The 11617-nt window shown below is 36.9% G+C and overlaps 1 protein-coding gene across 1 annotated transcript; it reads left to right on the top strand.

Annotated features, from left to right (window-relative positions):
• The first annotated feature begins 2808 nt into the window (after window positions 1-2808).
• LOC104217096 (uncharacterized) lies at window positions 2809-3886 on the top strand. Its single transcript, XM_009767553.1, has 2 exons — window positions 2809-3181; window positions 3390-3886. Exons 1-2 carry the CDS (start codon window positions 2809-2811, stop codon window positions 3884-3886), a joined length of 870 nt encoding a protein of 289 aa, XP_009765855.1.
• The last annotated feature ends 7731 nt before the right edge of the window (window positions 3887-11617 follow it).

The raw sequence follows: 11617 nt of genomic DNA, 5'->3' as shown, positions 1-11617 counted from the left end.
AATTTATCTATATTCTATATTTATTCTATATTTATTAGAAGAAAAAAATCTAGCCTAGGATTATGAGAAGTGGCAGCGCATAACAAAGACATATTTTAGGACAAAATTAGTTAGAATAGCTAATAATAAGTTATTTAATTATTTTAAAATTCATATTGAAATTCAAAATTTTAAATATCTATCTATATTCTTTTTAAGGAAATAATAATTTTTATATATTAGGATACGTTAACATATAAAATAAAATTTACTTAAGATATTAAATATTTGATGACTTTAAAATTACAAAATCTTCTATATTTATATATTTATCTATATTCTATATATTCTATTCTATATTCTATATCTATCTATATATTATTAAAACAAAGAGAGTCTAGCCTATGATTATGACAAGTGGCAACGTAGGAGAAAGACATGTGGTAGTTTTAGAAAAAAATTAGCTAGGTTAGTTAATAATGAGTTATTTAATTATTTTTAAATTCAAATTCAAATTTTTAAATATCTAAATTCTTTTTAAGAAAATAATAATTTTTATATATTTGATGACTTTAAAAATTTTAAAAACTTCAAGCAGCAAAATAAGATCTTAAATAAAATATCTATATTAGATAAGTAATGTGAGAGTATTTTAATAATACTCAAAATATTATTGACAAATTTAAATATTAGCTGAATATTTTTTAGCAACAAAATTAACTTGAGTAAATAAAATTTTGGGAGTAGGAATATTAAGCAAGGATATTTCATTAAATTATAAACTAATAAAACGTCACATGAAAATATAAAAATATTAAATAATAAATAATGTTGTAGGCATATAAATTTTACTTAAATTAAATCCATAAAATAATTTGGACTATATTTTAAATTCAAGATATATTGGTCTAAATAAATATTATGGGCTAATATATAAATAAATTAATTATATAGGTCCAATATAAATGGATTAAATAAATAAGTCTTAATCTATTGGGCTAAAGTGATGAGCTCACTTCATTAAGCCCAAGATGTCATCTTCCTAAAGGCCCAGTTTGGTGCCACGTGTCACATGATGTGGCGCGCCAAGTCAAGCGGAAGAGCCAATAGGACCATGTCACGTGTCAAAATGACAAGGCATGCCAAGTCATATTAAAAGGCTAATGAAATCGCGCCACGTGTGCAAGTGACATGTTCTAGCCAATCAAATGCGGCCATGTTACACTTCAATTTGATTGGTCGGAAAGAGTTTGTTCTTATCACAACTCTTCCCTTTCACAACTATAAATAGGGGTCTTCATAACTCAGAAAGGACAACAAAAGTTATAACAAGAAGCAAGAGAGAGCTCGTGGATCAAACACCGCAAATTTCTCTACAAGTTTCAAGCTTCAAGCAATCAAGTTCAAGTTCAAGAAATCAAGTTCAAACTCAAGAATGAAGAACAAATCAAGTTCAAGTTCAAGTTCAAGCAATCAAGCTCAAGCTCAAGAACGAAGAATAAATCAAGGTTCAAGGAGTACGAGTTCAAATCAAAGTTCATGCTAGTTGAATTCAAGATCATCATTAGTGGCAACAAATATAGATTCAAGATCAAGCTCAAAGGCCCTTGAATTTATTTACTATTGGAAAGAAGAATCAGAGGATTCATAGAGATTGTACACTCAAATATTTAAAATAAAATACTACGATTGTTGCGATATTTTCGGTCTTGATTTTATTTTCTCGACGCAATTTATTGTCTACAAATGCAATAATGACAAGTAATAATAAATAAAAAAGATAAAATAAAAAATATAGAAGGATGAGACTTATTTAAATTTGAGATGATAAAGTGTCTTTCCAATTATGATGAAAAAGGCCATATAATAGATAATACCACATAATTGAATTCTTAATAAAATTAAAACAAAAAAATATTGAACAATGAAAGAATTTCAAGTAACGAGTAAATAAGCTTACTCACAACAATAAACTAAAAGAAATTATTATAAAAATAGAGAGATAAGATTTATTTGAATTTGAGATGAGAAAGTATCATTTGAATTATGATGAAAAAATTCATAAAATGGATTATATCGTTGAAATAGTAAGCATCCTGAGGGAGCAACAAAGGATCATTATGGGTCATCTCTCACGGCAAGATCAGGTTATGACGGAATTAAGGCATGCATTTTCGAGTGTTTCTAACAACGCGAATGGACGAGGTCTAGTTCCACCTGGTGCTCCCTCAAATCAAACAACGCAGAGGGTCGATAACAACACCCTGAGGGGTAAAGTCGGCTTTGATTGGGCTGGGAGGAACGGTAGCGGATCCGATAACAACAATGAGAACGATCCCTTTAAAACGGAACTCATGCGGTTCATAAAAGGAAATAAAAGTCCGAATGGATCAAATTCCTAGCGCACCACCAGTATTGAAAGGACCGGATTAAAAAAAGTACACCCAACTGCCATTCAAACCAAGCACGGCACCGAGTTAATCCCGAAGCGGTTCAAAATGCCAGACGTGTCAAAATATAATGGGACTTCAGATCCTCAGGAGCATATCACTACCTATACAATAACAGTGAATGGAAACGATTTGGCTCCCCACGAGATTGAGTTAGTCTTACTAAAGAAATTTGAAGAGATATTCAGGAAGGGGGCCCTGACATGGTATTCACTCTTGACTAAACATTCCATAGATTCCTTCAAAATGCTCGCGAATTCTTTCATTAAGGCCCATGTGGGGGCCAGAAAGATACAGGGTCGAAAGGCCGACATATTCAGGATTGCACAAGAGGGTCTGAATTGTTGCGGGAGTTCATGACCTGATTACAGAAATAAAGATGTTGCTCGCGGTCGTGCCAAATGAATGGCTAGCAGAAGCATTTACTAAAGGGTTAAATTCGAGAAGTTCCGATGCTTCCCGGAAATTGAAAGAAAGTCTGCTCGAGTTTCAGGCAACAACATGGGCGGATGTCCACAACCGATACGAGTCAAAGATAAGAATTGAAGAAGACCAGTTCGGCTTTCCGGCGTCAACCAAAGGTCGGGACCGGGAAAAGAATAAAGAGAAATTAAAGGATGATTTAGACATAGATCAGCGCCCTTCCAGGGGACAATTTTGCTTTATGAGCGGGCCGAAGGACACGACAGAAGTTTCTGTCCAACGGATAGATTCGCTACCGACAGGAGAACTGATCATGGCGAGAATAATAGGTCATTACTGGATAAGGAGACATCGGGTTCTCAGGATTTTTCCTATCCCAGACTTTCCGAATACAACTTTAACGTCAGCGTAGTGGAGCTGGTGTCGGTTATGAGGAGCATTAAAGAAGCACAGTTCCTGAAGCCAATAAGGTCTGATCCTAGCCAAAGAGATCCTAATTTTTGGTGTGAATACCATGAACCAATGGTCATCGGATAGGGGACTCTCAACATCTGCGCGAGGAGGTGGAGACATTGCTGAAAAACGGCCATCTAAGAGAATTTTTAAGAGATCAGGCTAAAAACAACTATGGCCGCAATCATGATAATGCAGAATCTTCGAAAGCTGGAGACGATCCCTCACGTTTGACAATCAACATGATTTCCATAGGGAACAAGATTAATGGTATAACATTTTCGGCAGCAAAAAAGACGAAGGTGTCGGTGACCCACAGTAAGAGACTCCAGGAAGTCACTGAGGACGACATTACTTTCATGGAGGAAGACACAGATAGACTACTGCTGTCGCACAACGATGCATTGGTAATCTCTTTAAATGTCTTAGATTTTAAGATTAAACGTGTTTTGGTGGACCCAGGAAGTTCGGCCAATATCATCCAATGGAGAGTGTTTGAGCAAGCCAAGCTCACCGGAAGTATCATTCCGGCCATAAAACTCCTCGTCGGGTTCAACCTAGCAAGTGTGACAACCCAATGAGAGATCTTGCTTCCTACGAATGATGAGGGGGTGATGAAGATAACCCTTTTTTGAGGCGGTGGACATTGATATAGGCTATAATATTATCCTAGGGAAGCCGTGGTTGCACGAGATGAAGGTTGTACCATCAACATATCATCATTTGCTAAAATTCCCAACTCTCGAGTGAATTAAACAAATAAGAGGCGACCAACCAGCAGCAAGGGAGATGAATGCAATCTCAGTTTCCAGTAGCACAGGGAAGGAGCATGTGGCATAGTAGTTACAGGAACCGAGCGCATGCTCCCGAGCCGAGCAAAGTCAACCAGGGGGAGGAGTCATCGGAATCCTATTAGATACCGAGATATTTCCAGGTACAGAAGAGATAGACGCAACAAAATCCATAATAGAAGAACTTGAACAAATCGCATTGTTCGAAAAGTTCTCGGAGACGAACTTCCACTTAGGGATAGGACTACACCCTGAGCTCAGGTCTGGATTTATCGAATTTATTAAATTCAATGTCGATTGTTTTGTGTGGTCGCATGTGGGTATGACAATTATCCCGCCGGAAGTGGCCATGCATAGACTAAGCCTGGATCCCAACATCCCACCGGTAAGACAGAAAAAATCCTATTGCCGAGGTCAAGAACAAATTTATCAAAGAAGAGGTAACTCGCTTACTTGATATTGGTTCAATCAGAGAGGTAAAGTATTATGACTGGCTAGCTAACTTAGTAATAGTTCCAAAGAACAATAATAAATTTTGCATGTTAGCAAACTATAAGAATTTAAATAAGGCGTGCCTAAAAGACTCATTCACATTGCCAAACATTAATCAAATGATTGATGTGACGGCCGGGAACAAGTTAACGAGCTTCCTCGATGCTTACTTTAAGTACAACCAAATCAAAATGAACTAGGAGGATCAGGAGAAAACTCTGTCCATAACAAATTTCTGCACATATTGTTATATTGTGATGCTTTTCGGGGCTAAAAACGCTAGAGCCACTTACTAACGGTTTGTAAAAAAAATGTGTGAGAAATAGATAGGGAAGACTATGGAGGTTTACATAAATGATATGATGGCTAAGTCTTTGAACGCAGGTGATCATCTTAAACACCTGCAAGAAACCTTTGACATATTAAGGAAGCACAACATGAAGCTTAACCCCGAGAAATGTGCATTCAGGGTTAGCTCTGGTAAGTTCCTGGGATTCCTTGTGTCGCAAAGGGGGATCGAGGTTAACCCCGACAATATTAAAGCCATCGAAGACATCCCGGACCAACTATCAAGCATGAAAGAGGTTCAAAGGTTGATAGGGAGACTGACCACTTTGAGCAGATTCATTTCAAGGTCTTCGGAGAAATGCCATCGTTTCTTTTCACTACTCAAAAAGAAGAAGAACTTCGAATAGACTCTGGAATATCAACAGGCTTTGAGGGATTTGAAAAGGTATTTGTCAAGTCCTCCATTACTGTCGAAACCGGAGGAAGGCGAACAACTGTTGATCTACTTAGCGATCTTGGAGGTAGAGTTAAGTTCTCTTTTAGTTCATGAGGATGAAGTGACGCAATCTCCCATTTATTATGTTAGTAAAATTTTAACGGAAGCAGAAACTCATTATCCACATTTGAAAATATTGGCCTTAGCCTCGTAGTCGAAAGCTAATACCTTATTTCCAATGTCACACGATAGTTATGGTGACCACTTTTCCCCTGCGGAATATTCTTCATAAACCTAAACTCTTAAGTAGGATGGCCAAGTGGGCCATCGAAATGAGTGAATTTGACATAGAATATAAACCCAGTACTGCAATTAAGTCGCAAGTTTTGGCCGACTTTGTGGCCGATTTCAGTCCGGGACTGTTGCCTTTGGCTACCAAAGAAGCAGTTATGGTGTCAGAATCAACATTAGGATTTTGAACCTTGTTCACGGACGTAGCTTCCAACATGAATGGGTCTGGGCTCGGCATAGAGCTAACCATGCTTTTGGGAGAAACCCTAAGGCAAGCCAAAAAAATTGTTCCTCTGAATAACAATGAAGCAGAGTATGAAACTTTGACTGCAGGACTCGAGATGGCCCGGGGACTGGACTCTGAGGTCTTTAAAATTAAATGTGACTCCCAATTGGTAGTAAATCAGGTCTACAGGATCTTCAAAGCCAAAGATGAATGCATGCAACAACGTAATAAAAGTCCAGGCTCTACTCGCTCAGTTCAGGGAATGGTCAATTACTCACATCTCGAGGGAAGAGAATGCGGAAGTAGATGCACTAGCCAATCTTGGATCATCCACAAAAATGAAGGGATCGAACTCCGACACGGTCGTGCAGCTTATGAATTTGGTATTGGATGCAGATAGCTACTACGAGGTAAATGCGGTCAATTTGGTCTAGGACTGGAGAAATGAGATCATTGACTACCTTTGAACACAGAAAATTGCCTGAAGATCCTAAGGCATCTCGGTTACTGCGCACTAAAGCAGCTCGATATAGTTTCAAGGGAGGTCAATTATATAGAAGATCTTTCCAAGGCCCGCTGGCCCGATGTTTGGGAGCTTCCGAAGCTAATTACGTTATGCGAGAAGTCCATGAAAGGATCTGCAAAAACCACTCAGGCACAGATTCCCTGGTGTTAAAATTAATCAGGGCGGGATACTACTGGCCCCGGATGGAACAAGATGCCTAGACTTATGTTAAAAAATGTGATAAGTGTCAACGCTACGCACTATTGGTGCATCAACTGGCAGAGCCACTACTGTTGATACCCAATTTTTTCCTATATTATTTTTCAAAATGCATATATATCTTCAAAACTATGCATTAATATCAATTGATATTTTTCCATAATTTCTACATTTTTAAATTAATTTCAATATTTTATTTATATAAACAATTATAAAATTGCATCACAAACGATCTTACAATATTTCATGATCCAATTTTGCTATTTATAGTCATATTAAGTTCAAATTATTTCACAAATGGCTAGATTTACACTTTTTGGTTACTATTGCAATAACTTTGCAATTATAGCCCATGTGTACATTATTGCATTATTTTACCAGAAAATGGTTCATTGTATTTTTAAAATATTGAGTAATTATTTTTAAAACATTTCTACGCATGAAAATTATTTCTATAATCAGTTAATTATTTTATAAATATTTTTTATAATTTTTTTGGGCATTTAATAAATAGCCCCTTTATTTTCAGACCTGACCTCTTTTAAACCAGCCCAAAACCCTTTTTAAAATTAGCCCAAACCCCTTTTGGCCTAATCTGCCTACCCCGGACCCACTAGCCCGTTCAATCGTGGTCGTTGATTATTTTGATCAACGGTCCACGATTATCCTTACCTTAATTAACCCCCCTAATCTACCCAAACCCTTCTCATTCTTTCCCTCACCCGCTGTCATCATCTCCCTCGTCTCAAACTCCCTCTCAACCTAACCCTAACCCTAAAACCCCGTCACCGGCGTGAACCCCTCCTATGGTGCTTCTATGTCTTCTCCGACCAGACCTGGTCTTCTATACGCCATGGCTCTTCGATTTCTTGGGTCCTTTAGAAGATCTCAAGGGAACCCCAACTGGTTCCGGTTTGAAACTTTGTTTATCAGCCTGTCTCAGGCCATTTTTTATTTGTTAGTAAGAACTTCTTGTTTTATTACAGATCTATGGGTTCTTGACCTATTCTCTCATCTCTACTACTTTTCTGAAAACCCTAGCTCGATAGTGTCGATTCTTCTCAGATCTTTACAGATCTCAGATGATTCGAATGTTATTAAGTGATTTCCCTAAAAAATCTTTGTTTGATTATTCCGATTTTTAATCACTCTTCCTAAACTAGGGTTCATTTCAAGTTGTTTTTCAAAGGTTTTTCTCACTTCTAAGTGTTTGATAATTATTCTTTCGTATTCGTGACTAATTTGTGCAAGGATATGTAAACCCTAGTTGATTCTATGTGGTTCCTTCAATCTTTGCTTCGATTTTGGGTATTTTTGTGATACTAGTCGTGTTAGTTTACTCTATCTTTTGGACTTAAATATTTTTCCTTTTTTAAATCCAGTAATTTTGTAGTTTTGTCCTAATTAATCTTTGTTAGGGTTCGAACTTGCTTTACCGGCTAAGTTCTATATTTTCTGTGAGGTCTTACTTAATTTAATCTCTATTTATGGAATTTGAGTAATTCTTTCCGGAAATCAGTATTCTTTTGAAGGTTTTGCTGATTACTTTACTCTATTAAGATTCAGGTGCATAAGTTTTATTTATTTCCTTGTTTATGACTTTAATTGATCATCTTTGCCTTAATTGATTGCCCGTATAATTTTAGGATTCTTACTGATTCCTTATTTGGTATGATTTGGACTCCTTGCCTTAATTAAACCCCTATTGTTACCGTCAATCAATTACCCCTAATTAAGGGGGTCTATTCCAAACCCCTTTATGTGATTTGATTCTGTAATTCTGTGATTGCCCCTAATTGACGGGCTTCTGATTCTTTTACCTTATTTGTTCTACTCCTAAAATGCTATATATACACTCTTGTTTTACCTCTCAACACAAGAACAATTAGTTCAAAACACACACACACACACATACAAAAATTCTATCTTCTCTCTCTGCTACTTGTGCTAACTACTTGTCTAGCCGGCTGAAAGCCAAGGCTAGACTGTGGAACTCTACTTGCTTTACTTTCTGCACTTTGCTTCCTTAACTGGTATGTTCCTAGTTCAATTCTGAAACTCAACTCTATGTGCTCCATGTATGTTAATTTATGTCTCCTTCTGCACTAATTTAATGGCTTATGTATTTAATTGCCCTTCTTGTTTATTGCTTTATTCAACATGCTTAAGTTTTGCCCTCTCTTGTTCAAGTGTGTAATCAACATGTCTGGGTATCACTTGTCTTGACTGATACTTGGCCAACATGTTTACTTGAGTTCTTGTTTATTTCTCTTAACTAGTATGCTCATGTTAGTATCATAGACTCCTAATGTACTTGATTAACACTAAGCGGCTTGACTAATTCAGTGTAATAGACCCATGTCCTCAGCATGACTACTCTCATACCTTGTCTCTATGTCTTACTGCCTATTACTATTCCAATTTCGAGCATGATTCCCTTGTTATCACTTTGAAGTAGTAGTTTTGTGTTCTGGATGTCAATCAGTTCCTACTTGTTCTTTGTACTTGTTGGTCTATATGCTTCTCCTCTTATCCATGATTATATGTTTCTGATTTGACCTCTCTATGTCCCCAACCCCCCTAATCCTTGTCTGTAAAGCTGTTTGTCTACACTTAGAATCAAGTAATAAATGGCTCTGAATCTGGGCGCTCTAAGTTATTTTTTGTGATTGTGTGTTTTCTCAGAATTGCTTCCAAAATTGTTTTCACTCTTAGCATTTTTTTCTAAAACTGTGTCTATTCCTGAAAACCTTTTTCACTCCTGAAAGTTTTACTTCAACACTGTTTTACTAAGTTCTTCCAAACTATGTCAAACACTCTCACTTCTACTCTAAGATTATTTAAGCTCTGCCCCTCTGGTGTGTGCACTGTTTAGGAATCTTTGAGATTCCTCTGAACTCTGGCACATCAGGGCTGGCCCTTCCACACTGCACATAACCAGTTCTCTATTTTAAGAAAGGGTCTTGGTGTGAGCACTACCTGGGATCCCAGAGGTCCTTAGGGAACTTTGACACACCAGGACATACCATTGGCTATGAGACTCTTGGAATTTGATACTGTTCTGAAGGCCTGGTAACCCCAGGTTTACATTGGACCTAATTCAGGCTCCTTATAGATAGTTTATATTTATTTATGTAATTCATTTACTATTGGTCTGTAATAATAATTTCTTGTAAATAGATATTGAGGAAATTAGTAAAAGGGAGGGACTTTTATATCTCTTTTCTGGGAATTGGGTAGAAACCATGCTCCTACAACCGTTATGATTGTCTAAATGCACTAGAAACCTTGCTCATAGGATTGTTAGGACTATTTGTACGAGTTAGAAACCATGCCTACTGAATTGTTATGTGCATTAGAAAACATGTTTATAGGATCACTATACTATCTGCTCTAAACTTCCATTCTGCATTCACTTAGTTGCATTAAAATCTGGTTCTTAGGTCATTTATCAATTCTGCTTTAATAATCACGTTCAACAACTGCTCTATGTGCATTAGAGACCATGTTCCTATGATTTTTACTACATTTACTTAAAACCATGCCTATAGTTTGAACGCGTAAAAATCAGTTGTCACCTAGCCTATAAGGAATATGCATAAAAATAATCTCAATACCTAGACATCATACTCTTAGAGATGAAAGTGTGAAATCAATTCTGTAATGCATGTGATCCTTCTTCAGTGCCTAGACAACATATAGGTTTAAATAAAAACAAAAATTTGTCTGTCAGTTTTTGATTTAGAATTATGGTCTTTCATTAATGTCTAGATGACATGTTACTGCTAATCCACGCCAAGGCAAGCCTATAGGTAATCAAGGTTTAATAAACTATGAAACTGCTTTACTTATTGTGACTGCCCAGATTTAACAGGTTCTAAATTCAGTAGGCAAACTGAATAGGTCTTCAACACTTTTGCCTTAACTCAGCATTGCATATTCTCTGCTTATCATGCTTACCTAGATATCCTGTTCTAGGGCTCTTTCTCAAATATTTGAAATTTGTTGTTTGAGACATGCCCTTACTTGCTCTATTTGTGGAGGTAAAATGTGAGCATTTTGATTGTTCTATCTTTGGTCCAGTCTTATATGTTTTGTATGTCGCCTAGAGTTTCTCCTTTTAATCACTGTAGGAGAGTCTAGACCCCACCTTAACTAGAAGTCCCAAATACCTTCGGACTATATAAGTAAAGGGACGAGTAGTGCACGCGTAGGATACATCTTAAGATTGTTAGGACACCTTAGGCTATGACCAAGGGGAGGGTAACTAGGTAGTAGAGGATATGATGACTTGTGCGCTAATGCCATGTGTAACCCCTCTATTTGAGGAAGGCTTACCGGTTATTGTACAGATGTGATCTTATAGGCTAACAAACCTAGGTCTTCCCTTCCTTTATTTACATATGTGTGCTCAGACTACCTAAACTTCATTTATTTGCAAATGTGTGCTTAGACTGCTTATGACTAATTCACATAACTGAGTTCGGTCGGGACCCACCGTTGTGGACTACAAGGGATTCCTAACACCTTCCCTTCAAGATTATTTCAAGCCCTTACCCTGATCTCTGGTAATGCAAACTAGTTATATGAGTTAATTGCTCTAGGTGACCTAACACACCTTAATCTGTTAGGTGGCGACTCTTCAAATTCAAATACCCAATTCCCCAAAAGGAAATGAGTTATTCCCAATGAATGTCGAAACCCGGACTCCACGATGGAAAAAGGGGGCACGACAGCATGGCAACTCCGCTAGAAATATTTTAGGATCTTACCATAACGAACTTATTTCTATGAATTATTCTTAAGCATGCTTTATTCTATGCACCTTATCCCTTATTTGGATTTAACTGCTTATTTTCAAGCATTTATGATTTCCTTTGCTTCCTGAAACTGACTTGTCTCTTTATTTTCTTTTTTGTAACTGTCTTTTAATTATTTAAATATCGCATTTATCGTTTTTAAAACGTGCAATACTTGACAACATGCTATTTATTGTTGCATAAATCATGCTCAACACCATATTCCACTCGTGTGTAATCAATATTATAGCAACGCTTGATGAGT

Source organism: Nicotiana sylvestris, chromosome 5 (assembly GCF_000393655.2).
Source record: "Nicotiana sylvestris chromosome 5, ASM39365v2, whole genome shotgun sequence".
NCBI lineage: Eukaryota > Viridiplantae > Streptophyta > Magnoliopsida > Solanales > Solanaceae > Nicotiana > Nicotiana sylvestris.
Note: the sequence above shows the minus strand (reverse complement) of the source record. Positions and strands in the feature narration are given on the sequence as shown.

What these genes read in the sequence shown, in the direction of transcription:
- LOC104217096 (XM_009767553.1), top strand. Translation starts at nt 2,809, where the DNA reads ATGTTGCTCGCGGTCGTGCCAAATGAATGGCTAGCAGAAGCATTTACT. An exon ending in GATCATGGCGAGAATAATAG is followed by an intron (nt 3,182 to 3,389) that starts GTCATTACTGGA and finishes GTCATCGGATAG; the next exon opens with GGGACTCTCAACATCTGCGC.